Consider the following 27,070-nt stretch of genomic DNA (forward strand, 5'->3'; position numbering starts at 1 on the left):
ACCGTGGTGGAACTTATATAGCGCTTTTCCAGTCATTTTTGACCACTCAAAGCGCTTTACACTAGAGTCACATTCACCCAGTCGCACTCACAAACACACACACATTTATAACACCGATACGCAGATCGGTAGGCAATTTGGGGTTAAGTGCCTTGCCCAGAGGCACATCGGCATGTGGCAGGAGGAAGCTGGAATCGAACCTACAACCTTCCGATCGCAAGACGACTACTCTACCAAAGAGCCACAGTTGCCCCCCTGAATAGACAACAGGTGGAATTGCTGAAAACATCAGTGTGTATTGCCTAGTGCAGGCAGGTCCAAAGTCCGGCCCGGGGGCCAATCACGGCCCGCGGTCAGATTTCGTACGGCCCGCAGCTTCGGTCTTATAATGTATTATTTATGGCCCGCCTGCACTGTGAAACAGAATAAATAAATTATAAAACTTGAAACTGTAATTCCTCTTTTCACCAAATGGTGGCAGCACCACTTTAATACTATCAGTCTCTGCCTCCGTGCAGGAACCGCTCTCCGTTCATTTCTGCCATGACCACTGCAAAGAAAACAAGTTTACAGTGAGGGCCGCCGCTTTCAAGAGAGATGGGAATTATAACACTTCTTCACTGAAAATCAGGGCAATTGTGCTTGTCTAATTTGTGAGATTGTTGACTTGTTTAAGGATTTCAACGTAAAGAGACACTACCAGACTAAACATGCTAACACATACAACAAGCTGACAGGAAGTGACTGTGCTGAAAAACTGACGCAGCTCCAAGCTGCACTGGCATCACAACAGCGATTCTTCACGCGGGCCTGTGAGTCAAAAGAAAATACCACCAAAGCAGCTACGAAGTTAATGTTAATAGCTAAACATGGCAAACCTTTTACTGAAGATACATTTATCAAAACTGTGTTATGAAAATGGTGGAGAACATTTTGCCCTGAGAAGAAGCAAGAATTTGAGAAAAATGTTTGCCTGGCAGTAACAGTGTGGCACTGAGAGTTGAGGACATTTAACTGAGTGTTTTGAACGGCAACGTCTGTCACTATCAGCAGTGAAGAGCCAAAAGAACATTTATGGCACTTATTTTTATTAAACTCTTGAGTAAGATTTGGTTATGAACCTGTAGATGTGACAAACTATTACTTTCTGAAAGATATTGTAAATGACGAGCAAAATTCACTTGTTTTAAGATTTAATAATAATAGACAACTTTGCATTACTTTAACTCCTGTTTAAAATGTTCTTGAGGCAAAGATATTTTTAAACTCATGTAAATTTAAGGTATTTCATACAGTTTGTTCAATGTTATCTGACTCTCCAGATATGAAAGAAAGGCAGAATTTGGGTTTTTAGAGTTGTTCTCATTTGCCTGAGTGGCTTATATTTGTTTAGTTTTTTTTGTCATTTGAAAAATAAAGATAATTGTGACAATGAAAATTGTTTTATAACAGTGTGTGAAACTTTTGTAGTTAAAAAATGTCCGAACAAACTATTGGCCCCCGGGCATCTTCACTTGATCAAATCTGGCCCTCTTTGCAAAAAGTTTGGACACCCCTGGCCTAGTGGATGGATGCAGGAACTGAGCGTCGACCGTGGTGTGTGGCATTGCTGGAACTCCTGCGGTTGCCATGGGGACGGAGAGGCGCAGAGCTGCAAGGGCCTCCGTCGCTGCTTCCAGCTTTAATTTTGGTTGCTTCGATACATTGCACACTTTTTGCTATTTCCACCATTCAACTTTTATTCTATTCAGCTTGTGATTCTAATGCCGGCTAAATCTTTTGATATTCATAACCTTCATATTTTTTCAGTTTTTTATTAATTTTTCCGTCCCATTGAAATGAATGGAAAAACAGGAACAATTGAGAATTACAATATAAAATGAATGTGTTTCACAGTTGATGTTTTAGGTTCTGTCTATTAATGGCAATGAATCATCCAGTTTCAGGGCTGTCATGGAGGACACAAGACAGTGGCCATTTTGAAGTTGGACCGTTTAACAGCTTTTATGCTGTTTAAAACCTGGGAATAATTTGAGCTTTTGACATTGCTTTTTTCGTACTGCATGTGGGATGTTTTTTGTAGTCACTGTGCTAAACGATGCCTCCAAACAAATGTTAATATCTCAGGAACTATAAGAGGTATGGATTTCATTCACCCACCGTTTTTATCTGAAGGAATGGGGGAACATTCATGTCATTTTCATATTTTAGGTTTTACATTGAGTTTTTCATACTGGATGGAATATATTACTGTAACTCAACATGCTAGTGGTAGCCTAGATATTACCATTAGTATTTATCTACATTTAGCTTATTATCTCATTTTACCTTATGAACTGCGGCGACCCTACAGTTTAGATTTGCAAACACTGTTCTCCACCAATTTCTAATACTGTTTGGGTGGAATTCTTTCATTGTCAAAAGCTTTTACTCCTCTTCAACAGAATGCTAGGACATGATGTCCTACCACTCTGAAGTCTCCTCTCATTGTTTTGCAGACAACATTCAAATTTATCTACCTGCAACTACAAATGACAGCCAGTCTGCTGTCCATATGTTACAGGATTGTCTTCAGTAGAGTTTCTCAATGGAGCGGTACCGCCCTGCAGGGGATGTTCAGAGGACAGAAGGGGGCGCTGGCGGACATTTTTACAAAAGGGGGGTATTTGCTCGAAGGTCAAATTTACCCCTTAAATGCACAACAATACCAGTTTAGACTTTGAGCAACTTACTAAAACGGTATTGTGTAACAATAAAACATGCTTGGCTGCAACTGTATCGATGGCAGCTGCTCTTCTCTTCAGTGTTTGTTAGCCTCTCCTGCTACTGGTAGCTTCACCACATCAGTTCAGCGTTACACCGGCTGATGACGGTGCTGTGATTCACTTGTCTGGTGTCTGATTTTCAAATATTTTATGTTTTATTGAGGATTTTGTACATATGTTTTGGTAGTACTGTGATCATGTCAAAGTAGCAATTTATATTAAAAAGTGTACTAAAATCATGATACCCTCACTGTGTGTCCATCAGAAAAATGAACCCATTTAAATAAAGAAATCCTTCCATGGATGATATCATGATAGAGAGTGTTCATTTATAGAGTTACCATCGGTGCTGAAAGTGATCCGGTATGAAACGGTAGTACCACAGCACCTTTGAGTTTTAATCATCAGAATACCGGGATTTTCCCCGTTGTTTTAAAAGGTTTACGTCAGTCTGCTTTTCTCCATCGATACTCTTCCCTATTCCTCCGCATGGGGTTAGAAAAACGACAAGCACATCACGCAAAACTCTGAAATAGGAGAACCGGGACGTATAACGGAGCAACGAACTAGATGTGAATCAGGATCAGAGAATCCGGAGGTGAACAGTGAAAAATCAATATGAGAGGCAAATTCATCTGAAGATTACTGGTGGTGAGCGTCAATACAAACAATAAAATAAACCTTGCAACATAAAAAATCTAAAGAAGACATAACAATAAACCAAGAAACAACAATACTAATCAAAGAAAATTAAATGGAAATGAATGAAGAACAAAATGCAGGAATAAACTAAGAAACTAAATTAAATACAGAGGAATAAACTGGTATGGCAAGACCTCTCAAGCAATAATTAATACAGAGGACTATATGGCAGGAATAAACAGACACTGGTTTCAGATAAAAGGTAAAATAATATTGAAGTGCCATGGGTTTGTTGGGACCATATCTAGAACTAAGAAGAAATATATCTTACAGATACAGTAAGAAGCTAATCACTAATTTATGTTTTTAATTATTTTTTATTTTATATATTTATTTCTTCAATATTATTTTTCATGACAGTGTTTAATATCATGAGGCTTTTCAGTGACTCCATGACACTTTCAATCTGATTCATTAGGATTTGACTAAGAACCAGCATTGTTCTTTGTCATTTCTGTCCAGTAAAACTATCCATCCATCCATCCATCCATCTTCTTCCGCTTATCCGAGGTCGGGTCGCGGGGGTAGCAGCTTCAGAAGGGAGGCCCAGACTTCCCTCTCCCCAGCCACTTCTGCTAGCTCCTCCGGGGGAATCCCGAGGCGTTCCCAGGCCAGCCGAGAGACATAGTCCCTCCAGCGTGTCCTGGGTCTTCCCCGGGGCCTCCTCCCGGTGGGACGTGCCCGGAACACCTCACCAGGGAGGCGTCCAGGAGGCATCCTGACCAGATGCCCGAGCCACCTCAACTGGCTCCTCTCGATGTGAAGGAGCAGCGGCTCTACTCTGAGTCCCTCCCGGATGACTGAGCTTCTCACCCTATCTCTAAGGGAGAGCCCAGCCACCCTACGGAGAAAACCCATTTCGGCCGCTTGTATCCGCGATCTCGTTCTTTCGGTCATGACCCAAAGCTCATGACCATAGATGAGGGTGGGAACGTAGATCGACCGGTAAATCGAGAGCTTCGCTTTTTGGCTCAGCTCTCTCTTCACCACGACGGACCGGTACAGCGCCCGCTTGACAGCAGACGCTGCGCCAATCCGCCTGTCGATCTCCCGCTCCCTTCTTCCCCCATTCGTGAACAAGATCCCGAGATACTTAAACTCCTCCACTTGGGGCAGGACACCCCCCCTGACCCGGAGAAGGCACTCTACCCTTTTCCGGCTCAAGACCATGGCCTCGTATTTGGAGGCACTAATCCCCATCCCGGCCGCTTCACACTCGGCTGCGAACCGATCCAGCGAGAGCTGCAGATTACGATCTGATGAAGCCAAAAGGACCACATCGTCTGCGAAAAGCAGAGATGAGATCCTAAGGCCACCAAATCGGATCCCCTCAACACCTTGGCTGCGCCTAGAAATTCTGTCCATGAAAGTGATGAACAGAATCGGTGACAAAGGGCAGCCCTGGCGGAGTCCAACTCTCACCGGAAACGAGCCCGACTTACTGCCGGCAATGCGGACCAGACTCTGACACCGGTCATACAGGGACCTGACAGCCCGTATCAAAGGGCCCGGTACCCCATACTCCCGGAGAACCCCCCACAGGGCTCCCCGAGGGACACGGTCGAACGCCTTCTCCAAGTCCACAAAACACATGTAGACTGGTTGGGCGAACTCCCATGCACCCTCCAGGACCCTGCTGAGGGTGTAGAGCTGGTCCAGTGTTCCACGACCAGGACGAAAACCACACTGCTCTTCCTGAATCTGAGGTTCAACTATCCGACGGACCCTCCTCTCCAGGACACCTGAATAGACCTTGCCAGGGAGGCTTAAGAGTGTGACCTCTCTATAATTGGAGCACACCCTCCGATCCCCCTTTTTGAACAGGGGGACCACCACCCCAGTCTGCCAATCCAGGGGAACTGCCCCCGATGTCCATGCGATATTGCAGAGTCGTGTCAGCCAACACAACCCTACAACATCCAGAGCCTTAAGGAACTCCGGGCGGATCTCATCCTCCCCCGGGGCCTGCCACTGAGGAGCTTTTTAACCACCTCGACGACCTCATCCCCAGAGATTGGAGAGCCCAACACAGAGTCTCCAGGCTCAGCTTCCTCAATGGAAGGCATGTTGGTGGGATTGAGGAGGTCTTCGAAGTATTCTGCCCACTGGCCCACAATGTCCCGAGTAGAGGTCAGCAGCACAAGTCGATCATCGAACTGCGGCCTAGGGTGTCCTGGTGCCAAGTGCACATATGGACACCCTTATGCTTGAACATGGTGTTCGTTATGGACAATCCATGGCGAGCACAGAAGTCCAGCAACAGAACACCGCTCGAGTTCAGGTCGGGTGGGCCGTTCCTCCCAACCACGCCCCTCCAGGTCTCACTGTCGTTGCCCACGTGAGCGTTGAAGTCCCCCAGCAGAACAAGGGAGTCCCCAGGAGGAGCACTCTCCAGTACCCCCTCTAAGGACTCCAAAAAGGGTGGGTAATCTGAACTGTCGTTCGGCCCGTAAGCACAAACGACAGTCAGAACCCGTCCCCCCACCCGTAGGCGGAGGGATGCTACCCTCTCGTTCACCGGGGTAAACCCCAACGTACAGGCGCCGAGATGGGGAGCAACAAGTATGCCCACTCCTGCCCGACGTCTCTCTCCCTGGGCAACTCCAGAGTGGAAGTATGTCCAGCCCCTCTCAAGGAGACTGGTTCCAGAACCAGAGCCATGCGTCGAGGTGAGACCGACTATTTCTAGCCGGAACCTCTTGACCTCACACACTAGCTCCGGCTCCTTCCCCACCAGAGAGGTGACATTCCACGTCCCAAGAGCCAGTTTCTGCAACCGAGGATCGGACCGCCAGGGTCCCCTCCCTTGGCCGCCACCCATCACACAGTGCACCCGACCCCTTTGGCCCCTCCCACGGGTGGTGGGCCCATGGGAGGGGGGGCCCATGTTTCCTCTTCGGGCTGAGCCCGGCCGGGCTCCATGGGTAAAAGCCCGGCCACCAGACGCTCGCCATCGTGCCCCCCCTCCAGGCCTGGCTCCAGAGTGGGGCCCCGGTGACCCGCGTCCGGGCGAGGGAACACCAAGTCCAAGGTTTTCCTTCATCATTGGGGTCTTCGGTAAAACTATTAATCTATAAATCAATAGTCAGGTCTATATTTAGATATAATCCATGTTTCTGTCTCATATTTGTATGGCATTGAAAGAATCTGGATTTTTTGTGTTTCCACTGAAAGCTCTGGTTTACACAGTAAACGCCATGTGGGTGAAATTTTATGAATGATACTCTGATGTCCCATTCTCCTGAAGGCAGCACTGAGCTGCAGCACAAGAAACTCACAGAAACATTAAAGAGAAGGAGAGTTCTGATTGGTATAATAATTGCAGTTCTATCCACATTTTAATGCGCTGTCTTTTTGCAAATAGTTTAAACTTTAAACTGGCATTGTTGTACATCTTTTATCTGGTCATTTTGTGAAAGATTTAACTGAAATTGCACAGAACAAGATTATTTGTTTCCACTCTGATAAGCTGCCCACAGGCCTACCGATTTTAAGTTGAATGTTCATTGCATTTTTCGTAGACGCCTGTAAAAATAATTTCTACACACATTGCTTTTTTGTTCTCTGGGAAATTATTTTTGATGATAAATACAAAAACAACCATAAAAATCAAAACATCAACAATAGTGATGGTACTATTAATAGTACAATAATATTCAGTGCAAAGTACAGTAGCCTACAACTTCTTTGAAGGGGAGTGGTAAGGGACCTGGATAATGGATAGGAAGGTGCTGGCCCAAAAAAGGTTGAGAAACACAGATCTACAGGATTTATAGGCATTTGTTAAGAGCAAATGTTCTGAACCTAAATAGAGAGAAAACGGAGATTTTAGTGTTTGGTCAATGCAGTTCTCTGCTTGGACGTTACAGTATTGTTGGTTCCCTGTCTTCCTTTTGTCGTCCATTCATGAAAAATCTGGGTGTGATTGTTGATCCTTTGTTTAAATTATCAAAGCCAAGAGGACCCTTGCTAAGATGAAACCTTCCTCTGCCTGTCTTTGAGATGACTATCCATGCATTCATTATATCGTGTTTAGATTATTGTAACTCTTTGTAGTTAGGGTTGGACCAGAGCTCCCTGCAGCGACTGCAGAGCGTACAAAATGCTGCAGCCTGTCTGCTGACTAAAACAAGGAGGTTTGATTCCATTACTACGGTTTTGCGCACCCTTCACTGGCTCCCTGTTGCTTTTAGGATAAAATTTAAGGTTTTATTGATTATTTTTAAGTGTTTAAACTCCATGGGCCCTTCTTACTTCAGTGAGCTCTTGCAGCCCTACACTCCACCCAGAGCCCTAAAGTCAACTGACCAGCTTTGATTGTATGTCCCTAAAACTAGGCTAAAAACTAGAGGGGACAGAGCCTTCTCTGTGGCGGCACACAGACTGTGGAACAGTCTTCCTCTGTCTGTTAAGCTTTCTCAGTCAGTTTCAGTCCAGCCTGAATACTCATCCATTCTCCCTGACCTTCAAGATCAGTTAAAGAGAAAAGGTAAAGGACTGAAGAGAATTGTTGCAGCTAAATTTAAAAACTGTTTGGTTTTTATTCATTCTATTAGCTTTTAGTATATCTGCCAATTTTATATTTTTCTTATTAGTTTTCCATCCATCCATTTTCTAACACCCTTGTCCCTAGTGGGGTCAGGAGGTGCTGGTGCCTCTCCAGCTAACATTTCAGGCAAGAGGCAGGGTCACCCTGGACAGGTCGCCAGTCTGTCGCAGGGCACTTATTAGTTTTACTAAACTTAATTTTATTTTTCTTTTCTTTTATTATTATGTATCTACCTGTGATGTTGTTTGTTGTGAAGCACTTTGGTCAGCCGAGGCTGTTGTAAATGTGCTATATAAATAAAATTTGACTTGACTAGGTATCCATAAAATAATTGTCTGTTTATTTCTATATTCATTTTGCAATCCCTTTGTAATCCATAATGTTCCTAACTATTTATTTCTTTTACTTTATTTCTTTAAAACTCAATATGTAATGGACTTTAAACCAAGGAGAGTCTTCATAAAAGTCGTAAAATGTACTCAATTAATTTGATCAGGTATAAAATCTTAACCCTAACCTGAAACCATTATTTTACATCACATTTAAAAGAAACCAATGTCTTGCCAAAGGCAGAGCTATTGCTTTAATGTTTTCAGACGCATTTAGCATAAGCATGAACAGTCAAAAAGCAGATGGTAGCTTCAGCTTGCACAGAATTAAAGTTTAAATTTAAACCTTAAAGTTTTCTCAAGTCTTTTTTAACACTTTTTTTCTCTTTTAGAGCTACTTGGAGCAACAAAGAGGGTTAATGTCAACATCCAAGATGCAGATGGGTGAGAACCAACAGCTCCTTTCTCCCCCTCCTGTTATAATTGCTCCCTTCTTTTTACATAGGTGAATTTTCAGAGAGAAAGAAAAACTGAAAGAGAGCACATACAGTTAGTCACAGCAAAGACTCTGCCAATAGTTTTGTGGAGATTGCCAACAGAGTTAAACACTGAAAGACAGTGAATGATCTAGAGAAGGATAAAGTTGTTTTCATCACTTGCTCAGCCCATGTCCCCCTTCTCCCTCTCCACACACACACACACACACGCACGCCGACACACACACACAAGAAATTATCGCAGCTGCATAGAAACCCCAGGCCAGATGTTATGTCTATAAAGAGAAAAAACACAGAGGGAGAACATAAAACTAAAAAATTGGAATAACAGCAAATACTTCAAATTTTATTGGAGAGTCATATGAGAATTTAATAGAGAGGAAGAGCAGTCAGTTTGTCCATCAGCAGCCTGAACCTATAGCAACGTAACCACAGAGATGACTCAGGAGCCACTGAGCCACTCTAACTATAAACTTGATCAAAAAGTTATAAACCTAGTCTTAGAAGATAGGAAAGGGGCGCGACGGTGGTGCAGGGGTAGAGCGTGTGACATGTGTACATGGCCTCAGTCCTGAACGCAGATGTCAGAGGTTCAAGTTCCGGCCCACTAACCTTTGTCTTTCCCCTGTCTCACTACACACTTTCCTGGTGATTCACTAGCAAATAAAGGCTACTAGAGCCAAAAGAAATCTTTAAAAAAATAAAAGTTGACAGGAAAGAAAATGATACATTGTATATAAATGTAGCCTTATCCTGTCATGTTGTACAAAGGGGTCAGAGGTCAGGGTTGATGAGAAGATGGATGAAGCTAAATACAGGGCAATCCTGGAAGAAAACCTGTCAGAGGTGCAGAAGACTTGAGCCACCCAGAAACTCATCAATAACCTGAAACACACAGACGGAGTTACAGTGAAATACTATACAACACAGCATATTGATGGTTTAGATTGGCTCTGTTAACATCCCAATGTACTCCAACCAGTCTGGCTGGGATGAAACAATTTTGCAAAGAAGTCTGGGTAAAAATTTCAGTTTCCAGACGTTGCTAGAGACTTACCTCAAAATACTCACCGCTGTAACTCTATCGAACAGTGGTTCTATGAAGTATTGATTGTTTAAATGGTATAATTAAATTTGGAGAAGACTGTATGTAGATCAAAACCAGTGATAGCACCTAGAGTCCAAACGCTAATCTGAAGCATTCAGCTCTGACAGATGAAGACGACCAGTAACAAAGGCTAACGTCAAAATGTTTAGATGCATCCACTGCTATTAGTGTGATGTAGCCTAATAACAATGGACTCAGTACAGTTAGCAGTGTACTCACTGCTAACTGGGATGTAACTCCCAGATGCAGGTTCTCATTTTTCTGTGGAAATGGAATGCAGCAATAATGAAGGAAGAGAGAAAAACTGCTTACCTCTGTTCAACTTTCTGTGACCAACTCATGTGAAGAAAAACATCCTCCACTTAAATCTGTGTTTGTCTAAATGAAACCATAAAGATGGTCCATAATCAGTGGTTAAAGGCAGATGTGCAGTGTTGCCAAGTTTTAATTTGGCTGTACTGCTTTATGTTGCTTCATCTAGATGTGTGCACATGCTTGGCTTGTAACCATGTTCTATTTTGCTCCATCAAATAACAAGAATCATTTTATTATGTTGGTGGAAATCAGATAATTGGGCTCAGCTCCCTGTTTAATGACTGATGACTCGTTGATTTGACTCCAGGGGCTGGCTCTTAGATTCACAGGGGATCCATACACTCACACACACACACACACACACACACATGCACACACACACATAGATGGCCTGTGTGTTCTCTCCACTCCAGGATAGCAAGATTGCTTATTAATGGAAGTAGGTCACCCCTGCCCCCCTGCTCCCCCGCTCCCTGCCTGCCCGCCTGCCTGCCTCACCCATCCCATCTTCCACATAGAGCTGAAGGCGGAAGGGAGATTAATTCAGCAAAGTTCTACTCAGAGCTCATGCTGATGCGTAGACGTGAATGTTTATTTTCACTCTTAATCTGTGTCTGTTTGAAGGCTGTCTCCACTGCACCACGCTGCTCTTAGTGGGAACAAGGAGCTGATCTCTCTGCTGTTGGAGGCTCAGGCAGCAGTGGATATCAAAGATCATAAAGGTAAAAACTCTCACAGATCCAAGGGTTCACACAAAGTACACACAAAGCTCCCCACCTCCCACCTAAAAAAATAACTAAACATAATATTTAAAATCTGAAAAAACACTAGAGTCCTGTGTGAGCTTGTTGAAAATGCAATCATTTGTTTTTGTTGTGTGTGAGAGAACAGCGACAGATTTATTTGTAGAGTAAATAATAGAAAACAGAGGATAAAAGCTTCATGGCTGCGTAACAGAGAGCCAAATGGCATCAGAGCAGGAAAATATCTCCAGCCAACGTTGGTGGATTCTGACGGAAGAAAGAGGAAATCTCAGGGCAGATGGGAGCTATAATCCCTGCAGGATGTCGGCCTCGTCTCTCTGCACTCAGTCAGTGGCGCCCCTCCTCCACTCCTCTAAATACAGAGATACACCTGGTAGGGCCTCCTCCTCTGTAATTATAATGTAGAGAAAATACCAGTAAAACTTTCTGCATTTCACAAACAAGCACTTCTTTCATGGGCACTTTTTACTTTTTACCATTTAAAACGAATGAAGGAACTGACTGACCAGCTAAGAGCAATAGGTGCTGTAATTGAAGAGGAAGATCAGATTGTAACACTCCTGGGTAGCTTACCACCAAGCTATGCTACGATTGTCACTGCTCTAGAAACAAAGATGGCCAATTTGACATTACAGTTTGTTTAGCAAGCATTAATCAATGAAGAGCAAAATAGAGTCAATGTTAATGATGTCTACAGTGCTGCTGCATCAGGTGGTGCATCAGCCATGTCAACACAAGTTCACAGAGAAATGCAGGACCATTCAAAAGTAGTGGGAGCTGAAAGACAGAGTTCATGGAGATGTTACAAGTGTGGCAAAGAAGGACACATAAAGCGTAACTGTCCACGCTGGAAGAAACGAATCAAAAATCACAAAGCCAAGAATGCGGTATGTGAAAATGAAGAAGACCCCTCTGAGAGTGCCTTTGTTGCAGAAAATGCAAATCTAACTGAAGGACCAGCACAAGATGAGTGGTTGATTGATTCTGGAGCATCAAAACACATGACCTGTGACAAAGAAATTCTTCAAAACTACCAGCACTTTTCAAAAACACAGTCTGTAAAATTGGGTGATGGCAGGGTGGTGGAAGCTCAAGGATTTGGCATTGTTAAATTGAACATGACCTTCAAAATAAGTGATGCTAAATCTGCCACAATGTATGATGTGTTATATGTCCCAAAGTTGTCTGGAAATCTTTCTTCAGTGGGAGCTGCTACAAGAAAAGGAAATACAGTGCAGTTCAAAGAATCTCGGTGCTACATTCATGGCAAGGATGGAACTCTTCAAGGAATGGGAACACAAAGATCTGATGGACTGTAGCAGTTGGATATTAAAGGATCTATGCCGGTCTGTCATAGTGCATCAAGTGCATCAGTAACAACTAATCTGTGGCATCAGCGCTTAGGTCACACCACCAAACTAAAGAAACTAGAAGCTCTGGTGAATGGAGTGAAATTCTCTGCAGACAAAGAATTTCCTTTCTGTGAAGCCTGTGTGGAAGGCAAGCTCACAAGACAGCCATGTAAGGCAGTGGGAAAAATCCGTTCCAAACGTAAGCTGCAACTGATCCATAGTGATGTCTGTGGACCCATGCAGACTGAATCCATTGGTGGGTCAAAATACTTTGTAACATTCATTGATGACTTTTCTCGCTGTTGTAAGGTTTACTTCATAAAACAAAAAGTGAAGTCTTAAGCAAATTCAAGGAATTTGAGAGAACATTCTCCAATGAGTGTGGACACAAAGTTGCAAGACTGAGATCAGATAATGGTGGGGAGTACATTTCAAGTGAGTTTCAAGAATATTTGAAGGCTCAAGGTATCCACCATGAGATGTCTGTACCTCATACACCTCAGCAAAATGGAGTTGCAGAGAGAAAAAACAGGACATTGGTTAAAGCAGCTAGGAGCATGTTGTCACATGCTAAACTACCAAAGATGTACTGGGCTGAAGCAGTAGCAACAGCAGCCTACATACAAAACAGATTGCCAACATCTGTTCTGAAGCAAGAGACACCCTACCAACGATGGTCTGGTAAAAAACCTGACATGAATCATGTGAGAGTGTTTGGTTGTGTTGCTTATGCACATGTTCCAGATGCTGAAAGACAAAAACTTGACAAGAAAACTGTAAAGCTCAGGTTTGTGGGATATGCGAACAACGCAAAAGGATATCGTCTGTTTGATGAAGAAAAAAGAAGAATTCTGATTCGAAAGGATGTCATCTTTAATGAGTCGGACATTGACTGGAAACAGAAGGAGGAAGTTTCCTGTCCAGAGAAAGAGGTGATTACTATCACAGAAGAAAAGGAAACAACTGATGATGACGTCACTGTCAATGAAACTATTAAAAGAGGAAGCCGAATCAGAAAGGCTCCAAAGAGATATGGATATGACGAGTTTGCAGATATGGTGACTGTTGACCATTGTGCTAATGTGTGTTCTGTCATGGAACCAATCACACTGAAAGAAGCATTAAAGAGTCCAAATGCAAAAAAATGGCAAGAAGCGGCTGATCTAGAAGACCAGTCACTGGAAGAAAATGAAACATGGGACCTGGTGGAACTACCAAAGGACAAAGAGGTCATTGGGTCAAGATGGGTGTTCAAAGTCAAGCATCAAAGTGATGGAGAAGTGGAGCGATACAAGTGCAGACTTGTTGCCAAAGGCTACTCACAGCTCTATGGTGCCTGTGGTACGTTTTAGCTCAATTCGTACATTATTGTCCTTTGCCATCCAGAATAACCTACATGTACATCAAATGGATGTTGTCACTGCATTCTTAAATGGACACCTGGAGGAAAAAATATACATGGAACAACCTGAGGGATCCATCAAACCAGGTCAGGAGCATCTTGTATGCAAACTAAAAAAAATCAATCTACGGATTAAAACAGTCTCCTCGTTGTTGGAACAAAGAGTTCACAAAATTCATGATGGAGCTTGGATTTAAGCAGAGCACCTCGGATCCCTGTGTGTTTGTGAAGTCATCACAGGAGCTGGAGATAGTTGCAGTTTGTGTAGATGATCTGATGCTGATTACAGAGTCAACTGAAAGCATGGATGAGTTAAAACTGACTCTCCAAGAGCGCTACAAAATGAAGGACTTGGGTGAACTGTCCTACATCCTCGGCATCTCAGTTATTCAAGACAAAGCAAAAAACTGCATCTTTCTTCACCAGAAACAGAACATTGAAAACATTCTTCAGAAATACGGGATGGATAAAGCAAATCCTGTTGCAACCCCTGCTGGCATCAGTGTAAAGCTGAAAAAGGATGATGCTGTCAGTAATCCTGTCAATCCAAGCACATATCAGTCCATGGTTGGAAGTCTACTGTATGCGGCGATGACAAGACCAGACATAGCACAAGCAGTGAGTGCAGTGTCAAAGTTCAATGCAAATCCAAATACTGCACATCTGACTGCTGTGAAGAGGATTCTTCGATACCTGAAGGGAACTGTTAACCTTGCTCTAGAGTCTGACTGTACAAAGATTTGACTGGTTCTTCTGATGCTGACTGGGCTGGAGATCAAGACGACCGCCGTTCAACAACATATTTCTACTCAGCGGAGAAGCAGTGAGCTGGCTAAGCAAAAAACAAGCAACGGTTGCACTTTCAACAGCAGAAGCTGAGTATGTTGCTCTCAGTCAAGCAGCTCAAGAAGGAACCTGACTGAGAAGATTACTGAACGATCTGGGTTTGGTCACAAAGCCTACAGTGATTCTGGAGGACAACCAAGGAGCCATTGCAATAGCAAAGAATCCGGTGGACCATTCAAGAACCAAGCACATAGATATTCATTACCATTACATTCGTGAATGTGTGCAGAATGGTGAAGTCAAGTTAGAATATTGTCCAACCGATGACATGAAGGCAGATATCTTGACAAAGCCTCTTGCAAGACAGAAGTTTGAGTATTTTAGAAAAAAGATTGGACTTTTTCCAATGTAAATCTGTGATAGAATGTCTTACTTTGTAGTTTTCATTAATCATCATAAATGATGTATGTGAGAATGTGGCTGTTCTTATTTATTTATTTATTTATTTTTTACCAGTTGTTTGTTGATTCTTGCGTTGTGTGTGAATTGTGAGACAGTTATTTTTTGTTTTTGGGCATGTGCACCGACTGATGGCACCCTTTGAATTTCGTTGACCTTGTGACAATGACAATAAAGATTTATCTTATCTTATCTTATCTTAAAGTTGACTATTTCTTGTTGAGTATAGCAAGACAAAAAGTAAACTATAAACAGAAAAGGACTAATACGTTAGTCTTGCAAGTTGAGTTAAAATTGATTTCAGCACTATCTTGTGTCTTAATACTATTGTAAAAAATTAAGTGGGAGTGTTGAAATATGAAGCAGTAATTTGTTCAATGATTAATGGAGAGGCTGTTATGCTGCCATCTGCTGTGTCTTCTGAGTACTGCAGTTGTATTGTACCGTTCTGAGAAAGACAATAAATGAACGCACATTGAAATGCCTGCTCTCTTCACCTTTTTCTTGGCTCAACTTTATTTTGCCTTACTCATGTTTTGTAGTGGCCCAGATGGAGTTTCTGCTTAAATCTGAATTTGTGGTGGGACCTAAAGGTTAGGGAGATGGCCAAGAGGCCTTCTAACTTCAGGGACATGGAGCTCATTGTCCAACAGAAATAGTCAAAGCAACAGTATAAACATGTTGTATGTATAGCAATCATACATACAACATGTATGCTAACAGTGCCAACAGTTTTTCACTGTTAATTGAGAAAGGAATAAGGAATTGCTTAGAGATTTTTTTTAAATTCAGAATTTTTTTTCTCTATCATAAACAAACTTCTTGGTTGAAAGAAAATAATTTGCGTGGCGTATTAAGAAATATCTGCAAATAGAGTTGCACAGTTTACCATGAAAGTATTGTCATTTCAATAATAGTGCAAAGAATGTAATAATTGTTTGCTAATGATTGTTAAGTATCAGAAGATCACTCTGTCACAGTGAGGATTAGGAACATGTTTAAAAACCAAAGGAGGAAGAAAACTTGATTTACGGTCACCAATTTTTATTGTCCCAATTTTAACCGATAAAATTGCCATTGCATAGTTTTCTAATATTGTGCAGCTTCATTCACAATCATACTTTTCAATAGACCTGTGTAATATTCTCTACTTAGTGGTGTCTGCAGTGACTCCTGGTTTTTTGGACTGTTCTCAGACTTGCCCAGTTCCATGCAGTGTTCTCTTTGGACCTGTTATGGCACTGAAAAGGGTTTTGTTGCCCTTCGTCTCAAGCTGCTGTCTCAAATGTCCCAGGAATGTCATGTTTGCAAATACAATAGTTCCAGGGTCACAAAGGGTCATAAAGATGTCAACAACAACAAGACGAGCCATGTTAGCCTGGAGATCCCAGGCTGTTGAGATATGGAAATCTTTACAAACTTTAATGTACACTGCTCAAAAAAATAAAGGGAACACTTAAACAGGTGTTTAACACTTAAAGTGTTCCATTTATTTTTTTGAGCAGTATATTATATTGCCAGAACTATTTGATCACCTGTCCACATTATAGCAATCATGTATTCCAATGATGTCCTTGGAATACGAAGCACCTAGGCATGCAAACTGTTTTTACAAACGTGTGAAAGATTGGCTCGATCTCAGGAGCTCAGTGAGATCGATCACAGTTCCATAACTGTGATAGGATAGTCTGCAGAAATGGGCAGATTTAGGTAAATTATTGTTTTCTTGTGGAACAATTCTGACTTATAATGATTTAACACACTCAAAAAAGATGTTTCATTGTCTTTCCCATTTTGAACAGTGGCTATAAAAAACACAAAAAGTAAAGCAGAAACTAATGTGTCAGTTACATTCAGTCTGGTTTTCAAAGGAGAGATAAATGTTGCACTAGTCATTTTGTTAAAAACTACTTTTTTTGTTAAATTTTTTGCATTCAGAAATACATGCACTCAAACCGATTGTGTATTGTTGCTGAATTAACAGTGAAATTGTGTTACTGCCACAGAATATGAATATTTTTAAAAACTTTCCAAACATATTTGCCATGTTGCAGGGAGAGTGCAGAAACAAGCTAACATTTTTAATTTCAATGACTTTCTTTAAAAAGAGCATTTTCTCATTTGGTGATTATTTTAGCTGCACTAGCTTGTTGTCTTTTTAAATACAAGTTATCTTTTGCTTCATAACTAGGTAGTATTTGGATAGTTAATGTTTGCCTGATGTCTAGTTGTAAACTGATTGATATAAATGAGAAACTATGTACTGTATGTCTGTGTTTTATGGTTGCTGTCACATCTGGCTCTGCCTGCTCGGGGTGTGTGTGTGTGTGTTTGGGGGGTATTTGTGTAGGAATGCGTCCTCTGCATTATGCTGCATGGCAAGGGAAGACTGAACCAATGAAAATGTTGCTGAAAGCAGGCTCCTCAGTCAACGGACAGTCAGACGAAGGACAGATCCCTCTCCACCTGTCAGCTCAGCACGGACACTATGATGGGGTAACTCAGTGTGTGTGGCTGTTTGTTTCAGTCTAGATCTGATGAGGCATGTTTGAAATTCGGGTCAAATAAACCAGTAATGATTTTGTGTGTGTGTTGCAGTCAGAAATGTTGCTACAGCATCAGTCCAACCCTTGTATCTCAGATGCAGCTGGGAAAACTCCCCTGGACCTCGCCTGTGAATTTGGGCGTGTTGCAGTAAGTTCAATAAACAAAAAGAAAGTTTTTAAATTTTCTTTGTTTGAACTAAATATCTATATTTGATATTTAAAAGAATGTTGTAGTTTCCTCATAATCAGACAGGTTTATGTGTATGGCCCATTTCAGCAACAAGACAAAAACAAAAAGTCACAGAAACATCATGCAGTCACCAATTTGAGAACAATATAACATTTTATCAAGTGTCTTTATCGCCTCAAGGGCGGCTACCAGACGCCCACAAAAAAAAAAAAAAACACAACAAGGGTGGGCGGAGGGGCGCTGGACGGGGGGCCAGAGTCCAGAATAACAAAAAAACAACCCACCATTGTGGGCGGAAACACGGGAAGGGCCAAGAGTCCAAAAAGAAACAAAAAACTACCCACAGGGTGGGCAGAGGCAAAGGAGGCGGGAACCACGGAGGTGGTCCGGCGGTCGACCGCGGCGCTGGAGGCGGGAACCACGGAGGCGGTCCGGCGGCCGTCCGCGGCGCTGGAGGCGGGAACCACAGAGGCGGTCCGGCGGCCGTCCGCGGCGCTGGAGGCTGGAACCACTGAGGCGGTCCGGCGGCCGTCCGCGGCGCAGGAGGCGGGAACCACGGAGGCAGGAACCACAGAGGTGGTCCGGCGGTCGTCCGCGGCGCTGGAGGCGGGAACCACAGAGGCGGTCCGGCGGCCGTCCGCGGCGCTGGAGGCGGGAACCACAGAGGCGGTCCGGCGGCCGTCCGCGGCGCTGGAGGCGGGAACCACAGAGGCGGTCCGGCGGCCGTCCGGCGGCCGTCCGCGGCGCTGGAGGCTGGAACCACGGAGGCGGTCCGGCGGCCGTCCGCGGCGCAGGAGGCGGGAACCCTGGAGGCGGTCCGGCGGCCGTCCGCGGCGCAGGAAGCGGGAACCCTGGAGGCGGGACCCCCGGAGGCGGTCCAGCGGCCGTCCGCGGCCCTGGAGGTGGCGATGATGAGCCCCGGGGGCCGCCCACAGACGGCGACGACGAGCCCCCCGAGGCAGGGTCTCAGGTGGAGAACAGGGGGTCTCAGTTGGAACACAGGGAGTCTCGGTCTCGGGAGGAACAGATAGGGACTGGGTCTCGGTCGGGGCGCAGGGGGTCTCGGTCGGAGCACAGGGGGTCTCGGTCTCGGGTGGAACACTGGGGGTCTCGGTCTCGGACGGAACGCAGAGGGTCAGGGTCTCAGGAGGAACGCAGAGGGTCAGGGTCTCGGGTGGAACGCAGAGGGCCAGGGTCGGAACGCAGGGAGTCTCGGTAAGAACGCAGGGGGTCTCGGTCGGAACACTGGGAGTCTCGGTAGGAACACTGGGAGTCTCAGAAGGAGCGCCGGCTGGAACGCCGGCTGATTCGGCCTCCGGTGCGCCGCCGGCTGATTCGGCCTCTGGTGCACCGCCGGCTGATTCGGCCTCGGGTGCACCGCCGGCTGATTCGGCCTCGGGTGCACCGCCGGCTGATTCGGCCTCGGGTGCGCCGGCTGAAACGCCGGCTGATTCGGCCTCGGGTGCGCCGGCTGGAGGTGAGCCAGAGCGGAGCCTCGGGGCCGGCTGCGGGGGCGAGCCGCAGCGAAGCCTTGGAAGCGGCTGCGGGGGCGAGCCGCAGCGAAGCCTTGGAAGCGGCTGCGGGGGCGAGCCGCAGCGGAGCCTTGGAACCGGCTGCGGCTCCGGAAAGCGACGAGGGGCCGGGTGCACCGGCGGCTCACGTCGCTGTCTCCGAGCTGGCAGCGGAGGTGGCGGCTCCGGAAAGCGACGAGGGGCCGGGTCTGCCGGCGGCTCACGTCGCTGTCTCCGAGCTGGCAGCGGAGGTGGTAGCTCCGGAAAGCGACAAGGGGCCGGGTCTGCCGGCGGCTCACGTCGCCGTCTCCGGGCTGAACGCGGAGGTGACGGATCCGGAAGGCGACGAGGGGCCGGGTTCACCGGCGGCTCACGTCGCTGTCTTCCCCGGCGTGAGTAACGGCGGGGGCGGCATCCGGGGGGCTCTGGGGTGGTGACTGGTAGGATCTGGCGTTGGCTAATCGCCAGGGTGTAGTCCGACTCCAGTCCCATCTCTTCCAGCAGCAGCGGAGATGGCAGGATCTCTACGTCCCTGTAGAGATCCCGCTGAGCCAACTCCAACTGCTGCTGGAACCATACCTCCGGGTCGTGCTGGGCCATGAGCTGCTGTCTCACCATCGGACTGGTCGGGTCCTACTGTCATGAAGTGCGGGTGGTGAGAGTGGTGAGGCAGATGCAGCGGACCCAGGTATGATGAATATGATGATTTAATGATGAAAACCAGTCAAAACAACGAACAGCAGGCACACGGAAACACTGACGATAGCTAGACTAGACATTGACAAGGACCCGACGAGGAACAAAGAACACAGGTGGAGTTAAATACACGGGAGGGTAATCACAGAGACGAGACACACCTGGGAACAATCAAGGGGAGGACAGGACAACGAAGAGACTTACGGACACCGAAACTCTAAATAAACATAGAAAAACACAGATCCTGACAATAACTGAGGACTTTTGCCATAGGAATGTGCCTCATTATCAATTATAGCAATTGTATATAAGTGAAAGCCATAACTGTTTTCAGGCATCACACTGCTCAGCAAGGTTCTGCGTCCAAGAACAAAAGAACTTGTTTTGGTGCAAAATGTTGGAATAAACCACAGAACAAAAACTAAACTATGAAGATGTTTGTTGAACCTGGTAACAGTGTCATTGTCCACAGTGAAGCACATCATGAAACCCCACTCAGCCATGAAGAAGCCTTTTTTCCTAAAGTAACCTAGAATCCAGATTACTGCTTGTGAATTGATTCAAGGACAAAGACTCTGCATTCTGAAGCCATGTCCTGTGTTTTGATCAAGTTTTGATCATTGAAGTGATTGGTCATAGTGACCATTGTTACAGTTGCTTGATAAAGAGAGAAGTTTGTGAGCTTAAAAATGTGAGCCCAGGTGTGATGTGTTGTGTGGGTGCACTTCACAAAATACATGGGAAGGCTGAACACAAATGGTTCTTCTGAATGATCAATGACCTTTAGCATACAATCAAACTAATTACAGAGATTTAAGGACAGTATAGTTAATGTTTTGGGGTGGCCATCACAAAAGTCTGATCTCACCTCCATAGAAAAGTTGTGTGTGAGCAGGGCGGCCTCCAAACAGGAACTGGCCAAAATTACAGAAACAAATTGAGAGACATTTGCTCCCAAGTCAAGGTGTCTAAAAGGAAATTCTATCAAATACTAAGGAAGTTTAAACTTCTGAATTTGAATAAAGTAAGAAAAAAATTGTGTTTTTATCCAACATTCACTCATTGAAGTTCCCACTGATACTGTGTTTTCCTGTTTAGGTGGTCCAGCTCCTGCTCAGCAGCAACATGTGTGCAGCCATGCTGGAGCCGAAACCCTCAGACCCAAATGGAGTCTCCCCGCTGCATCTGGCTGCTAAGAATGGACACATAGACGTAATACGGTCCGAACAATAACTCTTAAATCATAATAGTCATTTACTCTAATGAACAGTACATTCAATGTTTCTATATTCATTTTAAAAAGTACTCCATAGTCCATGCCTACATTTGCAGATTTACTTTCACTCAAAGCAGACAGTTAGCACTAAGTCAACACTTTTAAGCCCTAAAGCTCCCTAACTCAACTCAAAAACCCACAATCCAAATACATTTCAGAACTGCAGTCCAACTCTTTTCCTGTACATTTGCTTCATAAACAATGAACTAAGGAAACAATTACTGTCTAATGGTAGATACATGACAACATGAAGCATGCAAATGTACCAGCAAACAGCAGCCATCTAATCTCTTTCTGCTGGGATATATTGAACCATTAAACATGATTTCTGACTACATTGACTGCTTTCATCAGATAAAAATGCCAAACTGAAGGCCGTCAAGCTGATTCTGAAATTGGAGTTTCATGACTAGGTTTTTTAAGGCTACCTGGATGATGTCCTGGAATGACTTGTAACTGTAGGACCTTTTTGTTTACTTGGTTCTCGCTCAAATTGGTGTGCAAAAAAAGTAAAACACACCAGAGAGAAAACAAACAGTCATCCAGCCTGCTTGGTATCTCTATCTAACTAAGTAAAAAAATCTATTAAAAAATTTAACCACAATAACTCTTGAAGATGGTTGAATAAAAACAGGCCGTCTTGGATTGCGTCCTAAATCTCTGCCAGCTATACAGCGTTTGTTTTTATGTTTTTCATGCTTCAGAATCCTCAGACCCAAATCATTTTGTGATGGTGACTTTATAAAATAAACAAAAGTGTAATTTAAGTTGATGTTGCTCTGCAGGTTGTTGATCCAGGCTGGGATAGACATCAACAGACAGTCTGAGTGTGGCACTGCCCTGCATCAGGCTGCCCTCTGTGGGAAGACGGAGGTGGTGCGGCTGCTGCTAGATGTAAGTATTTTGTTCTTAAATGTGTTTTTTTCAGCCAAGCAAATTTACACCTCATTGTTCATCATTCTTTACACTGTGCAGTAAAGAATATAAAGACATTTCTGGAACATGTTGCATAAACAGACAATCTGGCCAGCCTCATGCTGTAACCACACCATCCCTCATACTGATCAGTGTTCCAGCTTTGCCCCTTGTTTATCTCCTCTGTTTCATTGTAGAGTGGCATCAGTGCAGGAGTGAGAAACACTCTGAGTCAAACTGCCTTGGACATTGTTAACCAGTTTACCACCACACAGGCCAGCAGGGAGATCAAACAGTTACTGAGAGGTGAGGCCTTGAACTCACACATTCACATCCATACTGACCTCAGCTTTGGGTTAGGGCTCATCTATAACATTGCTAGGAGTAAAAACTGAAATGCAGTCAGAAAAAGTAGGTAAAAAACAAAATGCTCCCTCCTGTTTCTACACAATGTTGGAGCAAAAGTAGCTTCCAGGGCAGGGGTCGGGAACCTTTTTGACTCACAGAGCCATGAAAGCAAAAATATTTGGATATTTATTTCAGTGAGAGCCATATAATATATTTTAAGACTGAATTCTACTAAATGTGAGTATAATAAGCCTCTGAATTTATTCTTTTAAATAATGTTGTTATAATACTCACCATTAATGTGACTTCTGGTGCTGCATGAATTTGCTGATGGCTTTTATTGAAGAAGAAGATCATTTAATGCTAGCTTTGGACAAAAAGTTTTGGCTCTTTCCTCTTTTCTCTCCCGAGTCCTTGGCGAGTGGCGGCGTCCTGCTAAAACGAAACTAACACAGCGTGTTGACGTCACAGATCACAGAGTTTAATTCATAGAAAGCGATGAACAACAAAGCTGCAGAGATACAGAGATATGCATTAACTCATAAAATAACAGACACACAAGGGATAGACAAACGAACACAGAACATATAGACAGACAACGGCGCCCAACGTGGAGAGGAAAAATGGAAAAACTCTCTCCCTGTATTAGCGTTACATTGTACTTTATACTGACTAGGCGTTTCCTCACTTTAATATATGCAAAGAAGGCGTTCCGTAATTCAACCAATCAGAGACCTGTTTCGGCCCCCAGAGAAACCTGAGAAGTCTCCCCCTTTACACCCAACTCGAACGGGCGTCTGGTCTCCGTCAAGCCAGAAGGGGAAGAACACTTAATCTCAGAGGTACTGGGTACGACTGTCCCCAGCACCGAAGTCCTGAGATAAATCTCGCAGACTCCCCTGGAGTTTTGACGTCCCACATTCCAGCTGCCGTTTCCATGGAGATGCTACTTTATGGCCCTTGTGTGCTCTTTAAGCAGACAGTGGAAGGCGTCTGCTTGTCTCCTTGGGCCATCTCAAAGGGTCACACAAAGCCTGTTTTTCCAATAAAAATGCTTAATATTCCTTTACACATGTTGTAAGTATTTTAGCACTTAACTAATCGTTTTCCTTTACAATCCCCCTGTTGAGGTCTGAAAACAACAGACCTCAATAAAAATCTATCAAGCCGCGCAATACACAACCAAAACACAGAACAAACAAAAAACCCAAAATATGAAACAAAAAATAAAACAGGGACATATACAAAAAATTAATAAGAAATGCTCTGCAACTTAAAAGACAACATACATCACAAAATTACAATCTGTCAAAATGAAAAACACACAAAAGTACAATCTGTTGCTCGTCTTTTTCTGTTTTTTTTTTGTTTTTTTTTATGTCCATCGATAGTCTCTGAAAAACAAAATACGCAGTCTTCGTCAGGAAATGTTCAAAAATATGCGCGCAAAAACGAAAGTCCTTTTTCAGAGTTCGCAACGAACGAAAACACGCAATAAAAAGTTAATGATGATCCTCTTGCAGCCTGAACCTCCTCGGATGGAAACCTCAAGTTTCCCACCTGAGTGGCTGTAGCTCACTGAAAATTGGATTATTATGCCAATATAACAGTGAGTTTCAAAAAGAAGGTGAAATCTCGTCCTGAGAAAACAAGATCCTGCCACGTGACCCGACACCAGTTTATAAAACAGACATTTTGTTTCAACATAAGTTTCATTAGCATCAGAAACACACTTACAACATTCTGTAATATCATCATAATCAAACAATGGGTTCACTGAAAAACAATTTTGTGCTTTGTCATTTTCCATCAGGAGAATTATTTCTTACTCTTTATCAAATAACGCAGACTTTGAAGGAGATCACATCCAGAAGGCACCAGAACAACAGCAAACTGAAATGAGAAAGCAGATGTAAGAGTCTCCAAAAGCATCATTCATTTGTGTATACCACACAAATATCTTCAATTCACTCGTGTCCGAGTGAATCCTCCCCGCTCGTGACTCTGTGGCTGTTATCTTTGAAAAAATGTGAAACCGCTCCTCCAAGCAGCTGCACACCCCCTCTAAGACAACAGCATTTGCCGTAAATTCCAGAGTCAGACTTGGAGCTCGGAACTTCAGTCCAGTCTATATGTAGAAAACCGTGAGCAGATCTCATACCTGTCTCGTTCTGCACATTCGACGTAGGATGTGATCCATTCAACCTACGTATCAATTATTTCATATCATACCTCCAACTGGTGGAAAACGCCAAAACCTTGTAATCACTTGCTTCAAAGGACATGTGTCCAAAGTAATGTTTTGCCAGAATGTTAAACAAATGCAGATCTTTTCTTAAACCAATCTTGTAAAAATAGGATTAAACAAAAACAAAATAATAACAAAAGCTTAAAAATGTAGTTGTAAAGCTTACATTTACCATCAAAACAATGAATATTAATGTGAATTAAACAGTCCAGTTTAAATTACTTTTATAGAAGACTAGATCTTACTGGTTGTTTGTCTAAAACATTCAACATGCTTTCCTTAAACAAAAATTCAAAAGAGTTAAACCTGGAGAAATTATAATGTAACAAATCCAGACATTTTCAAAATATACCACTTTTACCTAGGTCTTTTGCCTGTCGAATTTAAAGTTTTATTCAAAATCGTTTTAAATGGATATAAATCAAAACAAAAATCCAGTTTAGAAAAATCATTATAATCCCACAACTCAGGCCCCCTGAGTGCTTCTACTGATTAGTGATACTTTAATCAAAAACAGATTCTTCAAAACATTTATTAAGACGTTTTACTCCATTAAATTAATGCTCTGAAAATGGCCAGCGCAATACTATTTTTAATTTCTATAATTATTTTCCCAAGTTAATTAACCAAAATATGCTTCATTATCACTATAGATTTTTATTGGTTTCAAAATACTTTAGCCCATTGTCAGAACATTTTTCAATGGAGAACAACTCAAATCCATTTAAAATAAGCACATATATTACCAGACCATATTTTCCTTTCACTTTTATGTATAGCACAGATCAGACATGTCCTTCAAAAGTTTTGTTTAAGTACTATAAATTACAGTTTTTGTTTAAGCACTATAAATTTCAGTAATCTCTAATTAAGTAAAATAAACCCATAACATATTTTCCCCCTGTTGATGATGCATTAGCTATTAAATGCAACATCATTCCCAGTACCTGAAAAAAAAATGTTGATGAAACAGGGTTAACATGTTAGCTGAGAACCCCACCGATATGCAATGCTGCCTTTTTCTAAAAAGTAAAGTTTGCAAAACAAACAGAATACGTCATTTTAGCATGTGTTAAACCGTCAAGAATACGATGTTCCCAAAATACTTCACATTACAGGTTTAAAACTCAGTATTCAATTTTACACTCATGATTGTCAAATAATTTTGTTTAAAACGTCTCAAGAATTTTTACTAATGGCTGACAAAGCATGTTTACCAATTAAGACTCAGTGAAGGTTTTGCATAAACCAGCCAGAGAGACGTTGAAGAAAATTCAAAACACAGTTAACAAAGAAAAATCCAAAAAATAAGAAATTGGGCCCAAACTGAGATCAACATAACAAAACACAATTCAGGCAGTAATAGAACAACTCAAGGCACAAACGGACTTACCAAGACACGAGGGAAACTGAGATACTGGCTGATCAGACCATTAACACACACCAAAGGGTAAGTAAACACACAAACTTAACAAATACAGGTCAGTATATCACTAAATTTACAAACGAAAGAAATTAAACTAAAGACCAAAGTTCCCTGTCCCCTGGTGAACGGGTCCAGGGGAAACTAGTAACTCCAAAGAAAAAATTAATTTGTTATACTTAACAAAATAGACAGAGAACTGACTCGAATAGCTAAATAAAAAGTCAGACTAAGGAAAACAAATTTAAAAACAAAAATCTAAACTATTCCCCAAACAATATAAAATAATATGAAAAGAAAACAGAAAATCATTACCAAGAGTATCTGTGTGTGACAGACTCAGTGTTTTGATGATAAAAACTTATATTCAACCTTTTCCACATTAGTCCTTGCTCACTATGTATGTGCTTTGTCAAACTATTTACCTGAAAGAGAAACTGGTTCACTAAAGCTAGGAAACCAAACAGCATCAAAATCCTGTCTTATGTGATGGTAAAGACACACAAAAATTAATTAAATACTGTAATGTTAGATTTCACAATTGACATTTTAAAGTCACTACACTATTCTGAGCAATCTCGATTGTCAGACCATAAAACAAAGTCTTAAGCCCACCATAAAACCCCCTTTAGACTTCTCGGAGGGGCCGACTGCATGGCAGGAAAAAGAAAAACCAAGAAGGACTTGCAGGAGGAACTCCCAATTCAATTACTACTTTATTTTCTTATTTTATTCACAGCACTCTCTTCTTTCTGTAGGCACCGTTTAATCATCTCTTATTACAGTTCAATCTTGATTCTCTACACTAGTGCCATATGATCTTTTTTTTTATTAACCAATAAGTTATTCCAAACGGAATATTATCCTTGAACAACAAATCTTGTAAATT

General features: G+C 43.0%; 1 protein-coding gene across 6 annotated transcripts in view; it reads left to right on the plus strand.

Annotated features, from left to right (window-relative positions):
- The window catches only part of LOC114145495 (caskin-1-like), a 107,094-nt gene that overhangs the window by 34,278 nt on the left and 45,746 nt on the right, over window positions 1–27,070 (plus strand). For 4 of the 6 annotated variants that reach the window (XM_028019103.1, XM_028019102.1, XM_028019104.1 and 1 more), the window contains exons 2-8: window positions 8,738–8,789; window positions 10,890–10,987; window positions 17,379–17,524; window positions 17,627–17,722; window positions 21,070–21,191; window positions 22,033–22,141; window positions 22,360–22,468. In XM_028019103.1, coding sequence (XP_027874904.1) covers window positions 8,738–8,789; window positions 10,890–10,987; window positions 17,379–17,524; window positions 17,627–17,722; window positions 21,070–21,191; window positions 22,033–22,141; window positions 22,360–22,468 — 732 coding nt within the window. Of the gene's footprint in view, window positions 1–8,737; window positions 8,790–10,889; window positions 10,988–17,378; window positions 17,525–17,626; window positions 17,723–21,069; window positions 21,192–22,032; window positions 22,142–22,359; window positions 22,469–27,070 lie in introns of those variants that run through there. The other 2 variants (XM_028019106.1, XM_028019107.1) reach the window with 2 other exon arrangements.

The sequence above is a fragment of the Xiphophorus couchianus genome, chromosome 5 (genome assembly GCF_001444195.1).
Source record: "Xiphophorus couchianus chromosome 5, X_couchianus-1.0, whole genome shotgun sequence".
Classification (NCBI taxonomy): Eukaryota; Metazoa; Chordata; class Actinopteri; order Cyprinodontiformes; family Poeciliidae; genus Xiphophorus; species Xiphophorus couchianus.